The following is a 21,176-nucleotide window of genomic DNA, read 5'->3' as shown; positions in this document are numbered from 1 at the left end:
CAGCAAGTCGCAGTTTTGGCTGATGAGTTTGCTCTCATTTATAAGTCAGGTTCCCCAGGGGAAAACCTTTCCTAGTCACCCCCACAAATCTGAAAAGGACAAAGGGTGGGAAGGTGATAGAAGCCCAAGCAGTCCTGGGAGACAAGGAAAGGCAGGAGATACAGAGGGCCCTACTCCAGCCAAAAAGGAAGGTGCTGTAAGTAGGAGTGAGACCTGGAGACCTGTGTGCTTCCACTGTAATAAAGCAGGACATTTAAGAGCTGACTGCTGGAAACTAAAGGGAAAACCTGTAGGGTTATTCAGGGCACATCCGCTCAGTGAAGGAGGAGGGACCCTGATGGAAAGCACAGCAGAACAAGCTGTGGCTTTAACCGCAGTAAGATTGAGACCCAGGAAGCCTACTGCTGCAAGTGCAGGAAAATTTAATAGGATTCCTGCAGGTTGTCAGGGTTTTGTGTCTGAAGGGAGAGTAACCCCATACCCTCGAGTGGGGTAAGCAAGCCCATAGTAATTCTCAGAGACACAGGGGCCACCAGATCCCTTTTACTGGGAAAAGGCCTGACCTTTCCTCCAGAGAGTGCAGTAAACACCAAGAATGGTATTGGAGGGCAGTGTATGCCTGTACCTGTATACTGGGTGCACTTGGAGTACGACCTAGTTTCAGGACTGGTGACCGTAGGGAGTGTCCCTAGTTTGCCTGTGGATGGGGTTGACCTGCTCCTAGTTAATGATCTGGTGGGGGGTGAAGGTGGTAGCTTCCCCACTAGTGAAAGAGAGATCGCAGGAGGTCAGAGAGACAGGACAGTGGCGGGAGACAGTCCCCTGCCGTTTCCATGAATGTGTAGTGGATCAGGTCATAATCAAACCAGCTCCCCCAGAGAAGACTGCATTGGCACTGCAGGTAGATGACCATGAGGTCTGTCTGTCAGAGACCTTCTTTGGAATGTTAGAAGACCCAGGGAATGAATTAAATGGATTTTCCCTAGCTGAGGCTCAGCGAGCTGACCCAGTATTGAGAGAGTTAGCACAGGCTGCCCAGTCTGAAATTGAAGCAGAGGGAGTCCCTGATTGCTACTATTTAAAGAATGAGGTACTGATGAGGAAATGGAGTCCTCCTCACAGACCTGAGAGCAAGGAATGGACAGTGGTTCACCAGTTAGTGGTGCTGCAGAGGTACTGGAGAGAAATATTAAGAATGGCCTATGAGATTACAATGGCTGTACATGTCGGTATACGAAAAACCAAAGCCCGCATAAGACAACAGTTTGACTGGTCAAAACGCCACAAAGATGTGGTAGAGTACTATAGGAGTTGCCACATGTGCCAGGTTGAGGGGAAACCCAGCTTACAGTGAAATCTGCACCCCTAAGTCCTCTATCAGTATTTGGAGGACCCTCCAGCCAAATGAACTGTAAGGAACCCCTGCTGAGAACAAAAGGGGACAGACAAGCACAAGGCTGGCAAAAAGTTAGACAGGAAAGGGGGAAAAGGGATAAAGAGGACAGGTTAATGGAATTCCTGGAGGATTCCCAAATGGAAACCCATGCTGTCCGGTTAGCCAACCCCAAAATGTTTGAAAAGTTAGACCCCACATCCTCCTATGTGAATGCAGACACTAGAGGCACCCCACCAGAGTTGCTAACCTCATTTGCAGGAACCTGCAGAGACAAAAAAAGTCCTCAAGAGGGCAGAGAAATCATGAGGGTGATGCCTCAACTAGTTGAAGTGCCGCAAGGGAGTACAGTGGAATCTGGGCAAAAACCTGCAAGCAGGAGTGTCCCAGAGGACAAAGGGAAGATTAGCAAGGAATCCACCCCCACAGTCAGGAGAAAAGGGAACCAACCAGCCCTTAAGGTGAAAATCCCTTGCATGATTCATCCAAGCACTGATAGAGAGTTCAGAGTGGAACCACCCACTGCCAACACCCATGAGCAGAACTCCAACTTAGGGCTAATTAAATCTAACCCTCCCTCTGCAGACCTCAACAGGAACAAAAACACCCTAGGCAGTCCTGGAAATGTGTAAACTGGAAAACTTCCCCAAAAATCACGTGTTTATCGTTGGGATGCCAAAAAGGGCAATTTAAAGCAGCACTGCCAGTAAGAAAAGATAGGCTGTAACAATTTTTAGGATTTCTGAATGAATGAGAGAGATGCATGTGTGTTTTCCTGTAACTACTCTTCTCTCTAATCCCTTTTAATGAAATGCTCTTCTAAAAATCACATTTCATTCCTTTGGGTGTGGAGATGTCATGAAGACCCAGCTGCCAAGAATGAGGCATATTAACTTTGTCATATGAACATTAATTTTAAACTGTTGCTGGAATGAAGAAATGACTTGTTTAAAGAGATCAGCTGTGGCTGGAAAACATTTGCATACTAAGAGACAGTGCCCGGAGACAATAGGATGGCTCCCTGATCCAATTAACCCACATGGATTTTGATCACCAGACACTGAATGTGTAAGAAAGCCAGCATTCCAGGGTGTCTGCTAAGATGGAGAATCCACAAATGCAGGAGTTTGTTAAAACAGTGAGTCACGTGACTAACCTGCTGGCCCAGGATTTGTTTGAACTGCTCACTGCCCAGTCTTTGGCAGATTGCAATTGAACTTGGAAGAAGAGAGCCTCTCTCCTGGCTAGCTCTCTCTCTCCCTCATGAATCTCCGGATCCACTAAAGTCACTTAAACCTCAAGAGAGAAAAGACTCCTACATCGAAACAAGTTTTAAAGTGTGCTCTGGGCCCTAATGAAACAGCAAGACTTACCAGCAATCAAAGACTCTATATTGAACTCAAAGGACCGTAAATAACTCCTAGCTATTGCCTCAAACGCCCCTTTATTCTTTCTACTTTTCTGTCTCTATCTGTGTGTGTGTTTATTGCATATGGATGCTAGCGTGGTTACGTCGCGTATTCGTAGTCGTTAACGGAATCAGAATTTAAGGTTAATAAACTTTCACCTTTCTTGGTTTAAGTCTAAGAAAACCTGTCTGGTTGATTTCTTTGCCTTACAATTGGGGAGCAGTGAACAAGGATTCACTGAGGGGGAGCTAAAAACACAGTGTTTTAAAAATTAAACCCTGTTACAGTTAAACCAGGCAAAGGCTGAGAGGGAACCCCTAGACCCCTTTCTCACCTGGTCGTAACATTGGTTACCCATGAGACGTTGTTAAGTAACCCCAGGCCTACTATCTATCCGCTATCTCCTTAGAGCAATGAAGGATAAGAAAAGATTTGATTGAGGTGTTTGAAATCATGAAGAGTTTAGATAGAGCATCTACCCACAATCTCTCAATGTCATTAGAAAAACATGATGACAATAGGACCCAAAATTTCATATTCCAGTAACTAGACCTTTGTCTTCACATTTTTTGTTGTTAATCTTACAATCCAAAACTTTAAATACACTTCATTGGCTGTGAAGCACGTTCGGGCATCCTGAAGATGCTATATAAATGTAAGACTTTATTTCTTTCTGTTCTTCAGTTTACTGCTAAGAAGGAGCAGTGTGGTCTGTTTTAGTAAAGCATGCTCTGCAATACACAACCCTGGGATTCATAAAAAGAGGCACAGTGTACAAAATCCAGGAAAATTTGCTAAACAAATATAAAACACTCATTCAGCCTCAACTGCAGTATTATCTTCAAATCTAGGCACCACACGTTCGGAAGATCATGAAGGCTTTGGAGAGGATGCAGAAGAGATTTACTGGAATGGTTTCAGGGATGAAGAATGACCGTTACATGGGTAGACTGGAGAAGCTCCTTAGAGCAATGAAGGATAAGAAGAGATTTGATTGAGGTGTTTGAAATCATGAAGGGTTTAGATAGAGCATCTAAAGAGAAACATTTTCCAGTGGCTGAGGATTCAATAACCAAGGGGCACAGATTTATGGCGATAGGCAAAAGAATCAGAGGCGACATGAGGGAAAACCTTTTTATGGAACAAGTGGTTAGAATTTGGAATGCACTGCCTGATAGGGGAATGGATACAAATTCAATCGTAGCCTTCAAAAGAGAATTGGATAAATAATTGAAGGAGAGAAAATTGCAGGGAATTGGGGAAAGAATGGGGGAGTGGGACCAACAGGATTGCTCTTCAAAAGAGCTAGCGCAGAGTTGATGGGAAGAATGGCTTTAATCTATCCTGTTCTACTCTATGATTCTGTTATTCTAACTACAAGGCATGTCTGAGGTTAGTGTGAGAGAGGAGGAAAGGAACCGTCCTATACTATAATTCCACAATCATGGAATCCTGCAGCACAGGAGGCCATTTGGCCCATCATGTCTCTTTGAAAGAGCTGTTCAATTTTGTTCCATTCCCCGGCCCATAACAGTTCGACGTCTGATCCAATAGACACCACCCTGACAGTTAAGCACTCTGTCTGCACTGTGCTCGAGTGTCAGCCTGGATTATGTGCTCAAGGGCTGAATTTTATGGGTCCCCTAGGGACGGGAATGGAGATGGGGGGGGTGGGGACTATAAAATTATGTAAGAAGGCAGGGAGCAGATTGCCCGTCGTGTTCCTGACACCTTTCAATTTAGTCCGGGCCTCTTCCCACTTCCACCTCGATTTAATTGAAGGTGGAATAGCCTGCTGCCATGGGAAGACACTGTCAGGTAAAAGCTACTGGCCTCCTACTGGGGTTGGAGGGTCCCTCCTTTGGGGACAATCCAGGGCCCCTGGAGGGCCTGCCTCGCAACAGTTGTTGCCTCTCCACCTCAGGAAGACCACCCCCATCCTCACCAATCGCCACCCCCACCCTGTCAGCAGGGCCTACCTAAATGGCCCCGGCGACCCCGACCCCTCTCACCTCTCCCAGGGTCTCTGATGTCCTCGGTATTGGCCACTGCTCCCAGTCCCGCTGCCAGTACTGCAGAGCTGCTGGTCTTCCGATTGGCCAGCAGCTCTTGGAGGCGGGAGCTCGTCCCTTAAAGGGATGGCATCTCTGACATTGGGCAGTTAATTGCCTTCCCACTGTGGAATTGCAACGTGGGTCCAATGGAGGGCCGAGGCGGGGTCTCCCCCGCCTTCCTGTCCACCACCAGGAGCCCCATCACGAGAATAAAATTCAGCCCCAAGTCTCGGGAGTGGGGTCATAACCTACAAACTTTGGTCTCAGAAGCGAGAGAGTGCTAGTAACTGAGTCATGGCTGACACTGCAAATTCATTCACCTTTCCTGCAGAGTAACAATGAGTATAATTCAAGAAGTATTTCATTGGCTGTGAAATACTTTGGGACATCCTGATGTTAAGAAGCATTCTATAGAACTGAAAGTTCTTTCTTTTCTTTCTTCCAGACCTTGCAAAGTGTCTATACTAAAAACATGAATCCATCTTTTTCTATTGTCCCTACAGAGGTTGATGGATCTGCAGCGTATCCCCAGTACTTTTTCTCTTAATGCACCTACCGCATTCCTCGTTAACGATGCATTTCTCTGTCTCTTCAGTGGGCAGTGTGCAGAGGGAGCCATCCTCGGGATACTGCTTAATGTATCTTTCCCGCGATCTCATGCCCATTCCACAGGAGAGGCTGCAAGGGGACCAGCTGATCCACTCTGACATCATGCAAGTCGACGCATCTGGAAAGTACAAGTGATATATTACTGAAATGAGCCACAACCTTATGGACATACAATATTAATGTGCAGTAAAAGACCAGTTTGGTCCATCAAGCCTGCCCCAAACTGATGATGGCCAGAACATCTCGATTAAACACTTGCCACCCCATCACCAACTGCCCCCCCCCAATCCACCACCACCACCCCCCCCCCCCCCCCCCCCCCCCACCACCCCCCTCCAATCCCCACAGCCCTGTATTCTCCTTGGAAATGCAACAAAGGGCAGAGAAAAAACCAGGGCCAATAAGGCAAAAATGTCCTCTGGAAAAATTCCTCTGCAATCCCCTCAGGTGGTCGAGGCTAGTCTGGGAGATCACACAGACCGTGAGTACGTTAGTTGTTAATCCACTTACCTTCTATATGCTGCTATCTCTGCCCCAGTCAGGAAATGGTCCAGCTCCCTCTGAAAGGCAGAGAGTCAGCACCCACCAAACTAGCAAGCAAACCATTCCAGATGCTCACAATTCTCTAGGAAAAGAGGAACAGCCCAACATCCAGAACATTCTTACTCTTCCATAATTTTAGCTCATGTCCCCTGGATTTTCCCATGTGTTAAACTGAAATAATCTTTCAATAGGGATGTTATTCAGCTGTTTCATGATTGACCCCGATGAGGTTGCCTCTAAATCTACGCTGCTCTATAGTAAGACCAAGGTCAGTAAACCTGTACGAGTAGTAACGTTTCTTCAAGCCAGGAATCATTCTCATGGCTGTCCTCTGGATCTGAGCACAGGATTCCAGATGTGGTCTAACCAGTGACTTATATAACAACAAAAAGAAGGTCTTTCAAAACCTTCCATTTTGAATCATTCGATTAAATGTTTTAGTTTGCACCTCTAGGAAACGAGCAAAAGTTTTGTTGTAAAAGATTCTTGCTGCAGAATTCCAGACTGTGCTAAGCAACTGATGGAGCAGTGCCTGCCAAAGGGGTGGGGACATGAATGCTTAAAGTATTTGCACAACATTTAATTTAGTCAACACCAGTAGATTTTTTTGTGGCATTGCACATGGAGAGGTGGATCTTGACTTTGTGTGATTGTGTAAGATGGCTGATAGTGAATTGGCAGCCCATTTAACACTTCTCACAATTTTTATCTGCGTTTGAACTAAAAATTGGATGAGATGTGAAATGGGCTCCGATTGGCTATCGCCCGTCTCACATGATCGCACAAAGTCAAGGACTAACCCAGAGAGTCAAAAGCAAGTGTAGTCTTCAGATATAGTGGAGTTAGAGGAGCAGAGGCTAAGGGTCTGTACATTGAAGATGTACTAAACCAATAATAAAGTTTCACACATGCAAACTGTCTGTGTTTTAACTGGACAATCAGCATTTTTACCCAGTGGCTGCTTCTGTCATGCTGCAGCTTTGAAATCATGTGGACCTCATTCCAAGGAGCACTCTTAGAAACTTCTCCTTCGCTGGTTTGGCCTTAACTGGAGTACTGTGTCCAGATCTGAGTGCCACACTTTAGGAAAGATGTGAAGCTACTAGAGAGAGTGCAGAAAAGATTCACGAGAATGGTTCCAGGTATGAGGACTTCGTAGATAGATTGGAAAAGTTGGGACTGTTTTTCTGGGAAAAGAGGAGATTTGATAGAGGTATTCAAAATCAGGGTAGATAGGGAAAAACTGTTCCCATTGGTGGAAGGATCGAGAACAAGTGGGCACAGATTTAAGGTAATTGGCAAAAGAAGCAATGGTGACACGAGGAAAAACTTTTCTACGTATAGAGTGATTGGGATCAGGAATGCACAGCCTGAGAATGTGGTGGAGGCAGATTCAATTGAGGCATTCACGAGGGAATTGGATAGTTATCTGAAAACGAAGAATGTGCAGGGCTATGAGGAGAAGGCGGAGGAGTGGCAGAAGGTATTTTTTATTTTATTCGTTCATGGGATGTGGGCATCGCTGGCCAGGCCAGCATTTATTGCCCATCCCTAATTGCCCTTGATAAGGTGGTGGTGAGCTGCCTTCTTGAACCGCTGCAGTCCATGTGGGGTAGGTACACCCACAGTGCTGTTAGGAAGGGAGTTCTGTCTGGTTTCATTCCTTTTTCTTGACTTTGTAGCGGTTCGATACAACTGAGTGGCTTGCTAGGCCATTTCAGAGGGCATATAAGAGCCAACCACATTGCTGTGGGTCTGGAGTCACATGTAGGCCAGACCAGGTAAGGACAGCAGATTTCCTTCCCTAAAGGACATTAGTGAACCAGATGGGTTTTTTTGCTTCTTTGGAGAGCCAGCACAGACATGAAGGACCGAATGGCCTCCTTCTGTGCTGTAACAATTCTATTCTCGAATGCTAATTGGCACTGCCATGCTATGTAGTATCCACGCTTGGCAAGACATGGTGCGTTGTGGTTTGGAAGGTGAGAGAGGACGGACCCGGGTCAGTCTTGTTCACCCCCCATGCTAAAACTGTCCAACTGTTGAATTAATGATGCAGAAAAACTCCAACAATGCGTGGGAGAGGAGCTGAGCAGGCCGAATCATTGTGTAAACTGAAACAGGAACAAAAGCTTCGATCTCTAATGAATGGAAGAACTTGTATTCATTTCGCACCTTATCATGTTTCCACATCCCAAACCAATTCACACTCAACGAGCTGTGTTCCTAGTACATAGACTAAAACTACAGGCATTATGTTTTACATACACCGGGCTGAATTTTACTGGCCCCTCGCCGCCACGGGGAGAGGCCCGCAGCAGCGGGACCTTGGTACTGCACCAGACCCTCCCCCGCCGCATGGCAGCGGCACCACAATCAACATATGGTAATCATTGCTTATCTATGCTGATTATGCAGCCCGCCACCTCTCCACCAACACTGCTGGATTTTTCTTTGAACGGGTGGCTGTCACTTGCCATCCCATTCACGATCTGAAAAGCTGGTGGGTCGTCACTCTGCATTACGGAAGGGAAGAGGGAGGGGCGGATACATGGGGGTCTAACTCTGCATTCTTAAAGGGAGGAAGGCAGGGGGATTTGCAGGGGTCTAACTCTGCATTCTTGAAGGGAGGAGGGAGGAGGGAGGGGGGAATATACAGGGGTCTAAATCTGCAATCTGAAAGGGAGGGGGTCTGGGATACTGGAGGGAAAGCTGTGCTGGAATGAAAGGAGGTACTGTGTACTATCCCTCCGTTAACAGTGTACGCTCTGTGTTTGTGAGGGGGCAATGGCACACTAGGCACCCTGTGTGTGGGGAGGGTGCCAGAAAGGGCAGGAGCATTAAGGTTTTATGGATGGTGAGGGCACTCAATTCAGCTGGTAGGATCTTGATGTGGTCATGCTGTGCCACTCTGAGTGTTGGCCAAGATGGGCAATGCCATGGCATGCCACATAGTTGATCCAGGAAAGCAGCTGATGTACCCGTCAACATCAATCCCTGCCCTGTTTGGAACCTTCGAATACATGCAGCGTTCAACTTTATTTATCACATGGAAATAGGTACGGCTCATCCTACATTTTGTGATCTTCTGCAGGTGAGGATCCGTATGCACTAGAGGCAATACCAACAGGCAGGTGTAATCCACGTAGAGGCCCCCGGTCGTGAGCAGCAGCCCCCAAGGGGAGCTCGCCATTATGGTCGCCGTGCATCTACAGGCCCCACATTACATGCCACCGGATGTCAGAGCCCCAGTGTCGTGAAGGCGACCTTAGGCAGCATCGATCATAACATGAGTGAATCTTCCATTCTGTTTGAAGGAGATAAGAGCGGGTCTACGACTAGTATTTTAAACTTAAATAAGGGCAATTATGAGGGCATGAAAGCAGAGCTAGCAACAGTGAACTGGCAAAGAAGGTTAAGGGTACAGGTCAATAGAGATGCAGCAGCAGACATTTAAGCGGATATTTCAGAATACACTGAATAGATACATTCCAACAAGTAACAAAAATTCCAAGGAGAGGACCTATCATCCATGGTTAACTAAGAAGTTAAAGATTGTATCAAACTTAAAGAAAAAGCATATAATTGCACCAAGATGGGTGGCAGATCAGAAGATTGGACAGAATATAAAAAGCAGCAAAGGAAGACTAAAAGATTAATAAGGAGGGAAAATTTAGAGTATGAAAGAAAGCTGGTGAGAAATATAAAGACAGATTGTAAGAGTTTCTATAGATATTTAAAAAAGAAAAGAATGAACAAAGTGAGTGTTAGTCCTAGAGAAAGCGAGTTTGGGGAATAAATAAGGGAAAATAAGGAGATGGCAGATGAATTGAACAGGTATTTTGCATTGATCTTCATTATAGAGGATAAAAGTAATATCCTAGAAATAGTGTAAATCAAGAAATGGAAGGGTGGGAGGAACGCGAGAAAATTACAATCCCCAGGGAAGTGGTCCTGAGCAAATTGTTGGAGCTGCGGGCTGACAAGTCCCCGGGTCCTGATGGACTTCATCCTAGGGCTAGTGAGATAGTTGATGCGTTGGTTTCGGTTTTCTGAAATTCCCTAGATTCGGGGAAGGTTCCATTAGATTGGAAAATAGTGAATGTAACCCCTTTATTCAAAAGGGGAGGGAGAAAGAAAACAGAAAACTACAGGCCAGTTAGCTTAGCATCTGTCATCGGGAAAATGTTAGAAGCTATTATTAAAGATGTTACAGCAGGGCACTTAGAAAAAATTGAGGTAATCAGGCAGGTTTTGTGAAAGGAAAATCATGTTTAACCAATTTATTGAAGTTCTTTGAAGACATAACATGTGCTATGGATAAAGGGGAATCGGTGGATGTACAGTACTTAGATTTCCAGAAGGCGTTTGATAAGGTGCCACATCAAAGGTTATTGCGGAAAATAAGAGCTCATGGTGTAGGGGGTAACATATTGGTATGGATAGAAGACTGGCTAGCTAACAGGAAACAGAGAGTAGGCATAAATGGGTCATTTTCTGGTTGGCAAGATGTAATCAGTGGTTTGCCACAGGGATCAGTGTTGGGGGTCTCAACTTTTTACAATTTGTATAAATGACTTAGATGAAGGGACTGATGGTATCGTTGTTAACTTTGCTGATGACACAAAGATGGGTAGGAAAGTAAATTATGAAGAGGACATAAGGAGGCTACAAAGGGATATAGATAGGTTAAGTAAGTGGGCAAAGATCTAGCAAATGGAGTATAATGTGGGAAAATGTGAAATTGTTAATTTTGGCAGGAAGAATAAAAAAGAAGCATATTACCTAAATGGTGAGAGATTGCAGAGCTCTGAGATGCAGAGAGATCTGGTGCCTGAATTGTAAAAGGTATGCATGCAGGTACAGCAAGTAATTAGGAAAGCTAATAGAATGTTATCGTTTATCGCGAAGGTAATTGAATACAAAATGGGTGGTTGATGGTCAGCACAGACTCGGTGGGTCCAAGGGCCTGTTTCAGTGCTGTACCTCTCTAAAAGTAGGGAAGTTATGCTTCAGTTATTCAGGGCATTGATGAAACTACATCTGGAGTACTGTGTACAATATTGGTCTCCTTATTTAAGGAAGGATGTAAATGTGTTGGAAGCAGTTTAGAGAAGGCTTACTGGACTGATACCTGAAATGGGCGGGTTGTCTTATGAGGAAAGGTTGGACAGGCTAGACTTGAATCTGCTGGCGTTTAAAAGAATAAGAGGCAACTTGATTGAAACATATAAGATCCTGAGGAGTCTTGACAGGGTGAATGTAGAAAGGATGTTTCCTCTTGTGGGAGAATCTAGAAATAGGGGTCACTGTTTAAAAGGGCAATTAGGGATGGGCAATAAATGCTGGCCTGGCCAGTGACGTCCACATCCCATGAATGAATAAAATAAAAAAGTGGTCGCCTATTTAAGACAGAGATGAGGAGAAATCTTTTCTCTCAGAGGGTCGTGAGTCTTTGGAATTCCATTCCTCAAAAGGCTGTGGAAGTAGAGTCTTTGAATATTTTTACGGCAGAGGTAGATAGATTCTTAATAAGCAAGGGAATGAAAGATTATTGGGGGTAGGCGGGAATGTGGAGTTGTGGTTACAATCAAATTAGCCATGATCTTATTGAATGGCGGAGTAGGCTCGAGGGGCCGAGTGGCCTACTCCTGCTCTTAATTCGTTTGTTTGCATATCTATGTTCGTATGCGTCCAACTGAGCCAAGCTGATACACTGAAGGGTAGTTTGAAACTCTAGCGCCTCTATCAAGTAGAGGTCAGGTCAGTGAGAAATGGAGGGAATTAAAATTTTTTATTCAGAACCTGTTGTGGTGCCAACTTCAGTCATATAAGATTTTCCTTTGAAGTAAATGCAGAAATTTGTATTCTGAAAGGAAAGCAGGGAATCGGATATCCTTAATGCAGTTCCTGCTGTGGTTGAGATCTCTGCAATAAAGTACTTATTTTTTATTCAAGCTTCTTTGAGCCAGAAAGCACCTACAGCATTTGTACTGTTATAAGAATAACACAACACAGAAACGGCTGATTTATTTTTTTTCCTTTTGATGCAACAGTGTGGATAATGTTTGGCTGAAGAGCTCAACATCCAGAATGCAGCACCTTCTGTCCTCACCTTAAAGGCATGCATTACCTCTGCTCTGTCCCTCACCATCCCACTTCTCCTTCCATACTCCATCATCAATGACCATGTGCTCCTGGTACATAGATTAAAACTGCAGGCATTTTGTTTTGCATACAGCAGATCCCAAAATCATTGATGAGATGAAACATCATTTTATTTATTTTACAGTTGAGAAGCAAATGCTGGCTAGGAACGCTGGGAGAGTTCACTTTAAGGATATAAGAACAGAAGAAATAGGGCCGGGGTAGGCCATTCGGCCCCTTGAGCCTGCTCTGCCATTCAATAAGATCATGTCTGATCTGACTGTGACCTCGACTCCACTTTCCTGCCTGCCCCCTATAACTCTTGACTCCCTTGTAAGTCAAACATCTGTACAACTCAGTCATGAATGTATTCAACAACCCAGCCTCAACTGTTCACTGGGGAAGAGAATTCTAAACACTAACAATTCTCTGAGAGAAGAAATTCCTTCTCATCTCCATCTTAAATGGGAGATCCCTTGCACCCCCAATCATCCCCCACACGCTCCACTTCACTGAAATCTCTTTACTAACTCCCTGCCATTGGATACCTCCATAAGACCCTGAATTTTAATAACTAGCCTCTTGTACAACACCTTATTATATGCCTTCTGAATATCCATACACACTGCATCGACCGCATTTCCTTCAACGACCCAATTGGTTACTCCCTCAACAACAACAACAAACATTCTACTAATTTCCCAGTTCTGATGAAAAGTCACAGGCCTGAAACGTTAACTTTGTTTCTCTCTCCACAGATGCTGCCCGACCGGCTGAGTATTTCCAGCATTTTCTGTTTTTACTTCAGATTTCCAGCAGCTACAGTATTTTGCTTTTGTATTCTACTAAATTTGTCAGATGTGATTTGCTTTTCACAAAGCAGAATGTCTGGTTGATTTTTAAACAAGACACAAGTGATGTAACTGAGAGTTTTAACTTCAAGGAAATGTAATAATGGGAAAATGAATCCAGAAATCATGTTTCACTATGTGTGGATAAAATGAAAACAGTAAGCATCAGTCAGAGATTCAATAAAAAACCAATAAACTAAGAAAGTAATATCCAAAACAAAGACATGTAATGATATCTGATTGCAATAAAGAGGAAGTACAAGGTTAATAATAATATGTAAAAATCAACAACAACTTGCATTTATATCGCACTTTTCCGATAGTAAAATGTCTTGAGGAGCTTCACAGGAGCACTTATCAAACAAAATTTGACAGCGAGCTACGTAAAGAGATATTGGGGCATGTGACCAAAAGCTTGGTCAAACAGATAAGTTTTTAGGAGTGTCATGCTGGGCCACCACCTGCCAAGAATGAGGCATATACATTTTGCCATATGAACATTGATTTTAAACTGTTGCTGGAGTGAGGAAATGACTTGTTAAACAGATTTGCCATGGCTGAAAAAAACATTTACATACTAACAGATTGTGCTTGGAGGGGCAAAGAGACTTATTCCCTGCTCCAATTTAACCCACAATGGACTTTGAGCACCAGGTATTGTGTATAAGAAGCGACATTCCAGGGTCAGCTAAGACAAGAGAATCCACAAACAGATGTGGTCCGACCAGCTAGTCACATGACTAACCTGCTTGGCAACCTAGGTTTTTCTGAATTGTACAAGAGTTTGAAAAAGAGAAGAGACTGTTTGCTCCTAGAGTGAGAAGACCTCTCCTGTCTGCTCCCATCTCTTTCTCACAAGCCTCTGGACCCACCTGAGGACACATGAACTTCAAGAGAGAAAACTTTCCTACACTGAACAAGGTTCAAGAAGAATACTGGGCCCCAACGAAAAGCAAGACCTACCTACAATCAAGGACTCTACAGCGAGCTCGAAGGACAGTAACCTAAACCATCTTCAGATATTGCCTCAAACTTTTCCACCTTATTTCTTCTGCTCTTTTCTGTCTCTATCTGCATGTGTGTATCGTGTATGCATGCTAGTGTGGGTGCATCGCGTATCCGTAGTCATTAACCGAATTAGAGTTTAAGTTTAATAAAGTTCAACCTTTTTTCTTTAAACCTAAGAAAACCTATTTGGCTGGTTTCTTTGCCTTATAATTGGAAGTTAGTGAACAAGGATTCACTAAGGGGGAGATTTTTAAAAATGGCGTGTTTAAAATTAAATCCTGTTATGGTAAGACCAGGTGAAGGCTGAGACGGAACCCTAGACCCCGTTCCCACCTGGTCATAACAGGAGCATCTGAAGCAAGGAGAGAGAGATGTAGAGAAGATTAGGGAGGGAATTCCAGGCAGCTGAAGGCATGGCTGCCAATGGTGGGGTGAAGGAAATAAGGGACACACAAGAGGACAGAATTGGTGGAGCACAGAGATCTCGGTGGCCTGGAGGAGGTTCAATCAAATTGCTTGAAATAATTAAATAGAACTAAATAGCTTAATCCCTGATGTTTATTGTTTAATGGATACTTTGCTACATTGCTGGCGGAACATATCTGGTCATAAAAATATTTGTAAAAATCATATTAGAATTTGTCTGATTTCTTGATTAGAATGTGAAAAATTTGTCAGTCCTGTTGGAATTGTAAAATGTTCCAGCACAGAATTTGGTCATACTGCCCATCGATTCTGTGCTGATGTACTTCTCTACAAGAGCTACCTAGTGTAATCCCACTCCCCTGTATGCCGACCATAATTTTTTATATTTATCTTCCTCAAGCAACTATCTAGTTAGATGCAATTATGGACTTTTCTATGGAAATGATTTTAGGGCAGGCAATCTCACACTAACAAGCTTCCACCTGAAAAATATTTGTTCTAAGCTGCTTTTGTGATTATCGGAAACTTGCATCCCCACTTTACTATTTTATTGACCAGGCAACACAATCTATCGCTATTAGCACCATCATACCCATTCATAATCTTGAAGATCATCACCCCAAAACCAGACTGAGCTTCTCTTAAATCTGCTGCAAGCACGGGTGTTTTTTTTGTTTAATACATTTTAAATATTCAAATTCATCAACCTGATATGCATTTAGCGATGATGTGATTTACATTTTGCACAAAGAAGTTAATTTGTTAGCAATTATGGATGCGCAGCCTCCAAATTATCATTAATGCTTGAGGATGGGAGTGAGGAGACTGGGAACAAAGGGATTTAACAGCAATTAATGATCATTTCGTAGACATACATTCAGGGCAAAGGGATTTTGTCTGCTGTACATCCTATTTAATTGTGTATCTCTTAGGCTCCTGCATTGTGTAATGTTCTGTGTCTAACTGGGTTGCTGTTTCTATAACAACCATAAGAAGTATTGCATATGCCAAGAAATACACACATTAGTATAAGGTAGACTCCAAACTGCTGGAAAATTATCTGTCAAAAATCAACTCCCTCTCTGACGATAAGCTTCATGTGTCTATCAGAGAGATTTTAGGAGTCAGAAGATGATCCAGTCACCACAGAAAATCCAGTTTTGTTTTATTCATTCATGGGATGTGGGTGTCGCTGACAAGGCCCGTATTTATTGCCCATCCCGAATTGCCCTTCAGAAGGTGGTGGTGAGCCACATTCTTCAACCGCTGCAGTCCATGTGGTGTAAGAACACCTACAGTGCTGTTAGGGAGGGAGTTCCAGGATTTTGACCCAGCATCAATGAAGGAACGGCGATATGGTTCCAAGTCAGGATGGTGTGTGACTTGGAGGGGAACTTGCAGGTGGTGGTGTTCCCAAGTGCTTTCTGCCCTTGTGGGGTGGTTTGATAGTGTAAGCATCACTTGATAACTCATCAACAGTGTTGACACCTTCCATCACTTTGCTGATGATTAGAGTAGACTGATGGCATGATAATTGGCTGGATTGGACATTGTCCTGCTTTTTGTGGGCAGGACATACCTGGACAATTTTCCACTTTGTGATGCTAGTGTTGTAACTGTACTGGAGCAGCTTGGCTAGAGGCGTGGCTAGTTCTGGAACACAGGTCTTCAGCTCCACAGCCAGGATGCTGTTACCATACAATTCATCACTTGCCACCATCTGGCTGGCAGGTGTAGCTAACCAACAGCAATTCAAACAATCCATTCAGGTCAATTACACTTGGAAACAGGCAAATAATTTCCAGAAATGCTAACATTTCCCCTTGGACAATCGTTGCTTCAACACATAAGTCAAATGAAATCATTCAAAATGTTAATTTTATAAGTAATACACTATCTGTGCTAAGTGTGTAGCACTCTCACCTCTGAGTCAGAAGGTTATGGGTTCAAGTTCCACCCCAGAGGCTTGAACACATAATCCAGGCTGACATCCCCAATGCAGCACGGAGGGAGTGCTGCAATGTCAGAGGTGCAGTCTTTCTGATGAGATGTTAAACCCATCTGCCCTCTCAGGTGGGCGTAAATCATCCCATGACACTATTCTGAAGAAGAGCAAGGGAAAAAAAAAAAGCTTATCTGGTTTGTGTGAGTTTGCCGTGTACAAATTGACTGCCATGTTTCTTACATTACAACAGTGACTACATTTAGAAAATATTCCCTGAGGTCATGATAGATGGCATAAAAAAGCAAGTTCTTGCTTTACTTTATTCAAATTCCCAGTTAAGCCAGAAAAAAAATCCCAAACTCACTGCACAGACATTTCCTAACAACTCAAGTTAAGCTTCCTTTTAATGTAATGACTCTGTCTGCTGCCACTGAGTTCATATCACCATCTGCTCTTTGAAGTAAGGCAATTAGACACACCAGGATTGACAGGCTTGCTAAACGGTTGATCAGTTTACTGAAGCTGTGTTTGGCAAGGCAATATGTTCGCAACATGCTTAGGGTCTTCGGGAACAACTTCAAATAAAAGAAATAATTTGCATTTCTATAGCACCTTTCATAATCTCAAGACATCCCAAAGCACTTTGGAACGAATGAACTACTTTTTGAAGCGTAGTCACTGTTCTACTGTGGGAAACACCACAATAAATTTGCACATAGCAAGATTCCACAAATAGCAAAGTGATAAATACCAGCTATTATTTATTCAGTGATGCTGCTTGAGGAATAAATATTGCTCAGAACACCAGGGAAAACTTTCCTGCTCTTTTTCAAGATAGTGCCATGGGATCCCTTACATCCAACTGAGAGGAAAGAAGTTTAGCTTCTAATCAGAAAGACAGCACCTGTAACAATGCAGGATTCCCTCATTACTACATTGGAGTATTAGCCTGAATTAGGTGCTTAATTCATTGGAGTGGGGATCGGACCCATGACCTATCTGACTTTAATAGTGAGAGTGCTACCCACTGAGCCACAATGAGGCTTCGTTCTAATCAGCAGCAACATTGACTTAAAGAATGTATTCTACAAAGAGAAAACCTTTTATACATGAATGATGACCCGACAGTACATTTACTGCTAATTATTAAGCAAATTTTTTTGTAGTAGATTGACATGGCTTGAAGGACAAGAACCGTGGCATTTTTCTAGTAGATGGGAAGGGAGCGCTCCTGGTCAACATTCATCACTCAACCCAGGAAGTCCTTCCAGTGCCCTAGTAAAGTTAATTCCTCAACCAACACCACCAAAGCAGATGTTCCGATGAAGGGTCACTGACCCGAAACGTTAACTCTGCTTCTCTTTCCACAGATGCTGCCAGACCTGCTGAGTGACTCCAGCATTTCTTGTTTTTATTTCAGATTTCCAGCATCCACAGTATTTTGCTTTTATTTTGGTGTCATCTCTATCTCATTTATTAGGTAGATGGCATGTTCTGTGTGGCATTACATTATTAATTTAGAGGGAGGGAGAATGAATAAATAATGCTCCCAAGGGACAAACTGGACCAGCAATTCTAAAATTGGTTAAAGGAATACAATTGGAAAAATTCTGTTCTATTCCATGACTTAAATCTTTTTGACTATTTAAACCTTTTGCTGGTCAAGGTGAGAGCTGGAGATGGTTAGGAATGGAAAGACTTCTCTATTCTTGGCTCCCATTATTAGTATTGACCACTCGTTAGGACAGGCGAAGTTATGTGCCTTCTCCAGCCTTAGATGAGTCATCCATACGATCCCATGGCATTATTTTGAAGAAGAGTATGGGAATTCTTTAGACGGATCCTGGCAAATATTTATTTCTCAACCAATATCACTGAAACTGATTACCTAGTCATTATCTCATCGGTGTTCGTGAGAGTTTGCTGTGTGCAAATTGGCTGCCACATTTTCTTATATTACAACAATATTCAAAATGCTTGCTTACCATCGTCACGGCAACCTGGCCCCATACAAGGCTCAAAATCTTGAGTATGTGGGCAAGGCACACTTAGATCCAATTGTGCTTTGAGCATCCTTTGCCTCATCCGCTTCCCTTTCTCACAGGTGGAGGAGCTACAGGCTGACCATTGAGACCAATTTGAGTAGATACAGGTTTCCGGAGTATCATCTGCAGCCGAAGGATTAAACATAGACAGTTACTCAATTATCTTGGTTAGTACCTCACACATCCAACCATGTACCACCTTAACTTGACTATTCCAAAGCATGTCTGATCAGCCTCCCATGTTCTACCCTCTGTAAACTTTAGGTCATCCAAAACACTACTGCCTGTGTCCTAACTCACACCAAGTCCTGTTCACCCATCACCCTTTTTCTCACTGACCTACATTGGCTCCTGGTTCAGCCACGCCTCAATTTTAAAATTCTCATCCTTGTTTTCAACTCCCTCCATGGACTCATCCCTCCCCATTTCTGAAATCTCTCCAGCCACACAACCCTCCGAGATCTCTGCGCTTCTCTAATTTTGGCATCTTGCGCATCTCCAGTTTTAATCACTCTACCATTGGTGGCTGTGCCATCAGCTGTTGAGTCCCTAAGCTCTGGAATTCCTTCCTTAAGCCTCTCTGCCCCTCTTTCCTCCTTTGAGATGCTCCTTAAAACCTACCTCTTTGACCAAGCTATTGGTCACCTGTCCTAATATCCCCTTATGTGGTTCAATGTCAAATTTTGTTTTTTAATGCTCCTGTGAAGCACTTTGGGACATTTTATTATGTTCAAGGCTCTATATAAATACAAGTTGTTGTTGTTAAAAGTAATGACTCATCCTTAGATTTAATGCGGTTAATTTTAATCATTCATATGGCATAAACCTGATGATATAGGATCGGGCTCCCATTATATACATGCTGTGGCCCTCACCCTGCCCATCCCCCAACAATTTTTCTCTCTGTTAAAGTGAAAGGAAAGTAAAATTAGACAGGTGTAGAATTATTTGCTGCAAAGATCTTGTGCCATCATTGAAATTCATAAAACCTCGTAAACCAAACTGTCCCATCACAGCATCTAGGTCTATTTTGATTCTCTCAAACTTTCTCCTTCCAAACCCTTGCCTGGCAGCTCAGGAACATACTGAACAGGAAGGTGCCATTCAGCCCTTCTAGCCTGTTCTATCATTCAATCAGATCAAACGGTTCTGTACCTCAACTCTATTTACTTACCTTTGATCCGTATCCCTTAAAACCCTTACCCAACAAAAATCGATCAATCTTAGTGTTGAAATTTTAAATTGATCTCTAGCCTCAACAGCCTTTTAGGGGAGTGAGTTCCAGATTTCCACTAACCGTCTTCTGGAAAAGTGCTCTTTGATTCAACTCCTGAATGGCTTGGCTTTAATTTTAAGATTGTGCCCCCTTGCTCTGGATTCCTTCGTTAGAGGAAATACCTTCTCTGTATTTACCCCATCAAATCCTTTTATCATTTTAAAGACGTTGACCAGATCAACCTTCTAAGCTCAAAAGATTCTGGTAAGGCCGAGGCACCACTGTAATGAGGTGACCTTAAGACCAGACCACCTTAAGGACTGCAAGTGCTGGTCATCGGAGGAAGCGATGTTGAGTCACACATGACCAGTCAGCTGCTAGTGGAGCCAGAAATAGTAAGACATGTGTAGGTGAGCTTTTGCAGTAACTTTTTGTGTATATCTATTGCAATTCAGTTATTATAAAACCCCAGTTTATTGTGGATATTACCTGTAGTCCTGTGACTCTTAACAACAGATCAGACACCAAGAGAAAAGTAATATTACAACCACCAGAAGGCTATTGCTTCCTAATGTTTCTTTTCCAAATATTGATTCACTTTGTGCAAGGATTTGTCCCAGAACTATTTAGGTTGATATTTGATACATGTATTATATGTTGGACTACTTGATTGCTCAGATCAGTCATTTTACAAGAACAACTACAATTTGTATTTATACAGAGCCTTTAACTTAATAAATGGTCCCAAGGTGCTTCAGAGGGGTGTTATCAGACAAACTTTGACACCGAGTCACATAAGGAGATGTTAGGACAGATGACCAAAATCTTGGTCAAAGAGGTAGGTTTTAAGAAGCGTCTTAATGGAGGTAGGGAGGTGGAGAGGTTTAGGGAGGGAATTTCAGTGCTTGGGGCCAGCCAGCTGAAGGCACGCTGCCAATGGTGGAGTGATTAAAATTGGGGATGCTCAATGGGCCAGAATTGGAGAAGCACAGAGATCTCAGAGGGTTGTGAGGCTGGAGGAGATTACAAAGATAGGATCGAGCAAGGCCATGGAGGGATTTGAAAGCAAAGTTCTTGATTGCCCCTTGATGTTTAAAGGAAAAGATTTGACGAAACACACCTATTAAAATATATTGGGACTGCAGGTATGGAAGTCATAGACTGTGCAATGCAGGAAGCCATTTGGCCCATCATGTCTGTGTCAGCTCCTTCAAAGAGCTCTCCAATTAGTCCCACTCACATGTTAATTCCCTTTTGAAAGATACTTTTGAATCGGTTTCCTCTACCCATTCAGGCAGCATGTTCCAGATCATAATAACCGGTTGTGTAAAAAAAAAAATCTCATCTTGGTAAGTCTTCTACACCAAGACTCAAGCCCATACCATCAACACTCTGATGTTTTTGGAAGCAATAAACCAAAGTTAAATAAAGATAAATAAATTAATTGTCCACTTTTTATTTTAAATAACCTTGTTTACAGCAGGAAGGTGCTCCTTTGTAGGGAAGATGGTGGTATAGTGGTAATATCAT

At 43.2% G+C, this 21,176-nt stretch overlaps 1 protein-coding gene across 1 annotated transcript in view; it reads right to left on the bottom strand.

Moving 5' to 3' along the window:
* Positions 1–21,176, bottom strand: part of spon1b (spondin 1b) — a 376,017-nt gene that overhangs the window by 17,967 nt on the left and 336,874 nt on the right. Inside the window, exons 11-12 of the mRNA XM_068046637.1 lie at positions 18,371–18,553; positions 5,413–5,583 (exon numbers count right to left, since the gene is read on the bottom strand). Coding sequence (XP_067902738.1) covers positions 5,413–5,583; positions 18,371–18,553 — 354 coding nt within the window. The remainder of the gene's footprint in view (positions 1–5,412; positions 5,584–18,370; positions 18,554–21,176) is intronic.

The sequence above is a fragment of the Heterodontus francisci genome, chromosome 14, assembly GCF_036365525.1.
Source record: "Heterodontus francisci isolate sHetFra1 chromosome 14, sHetFra1.hap1, whole genome shotgun sequence".
Lineage (NCBI taxonomy): Eukaryota > Metazoa > Chordata > Chondrichthyes > Heterodontiformes > Heterodontidae > Heterodontus > Heterodontus francisci.
Note: the sequence above shows the minus strand (reverse complement) of the source record. Positions and strands in the feature narration are given on the sequence as shown.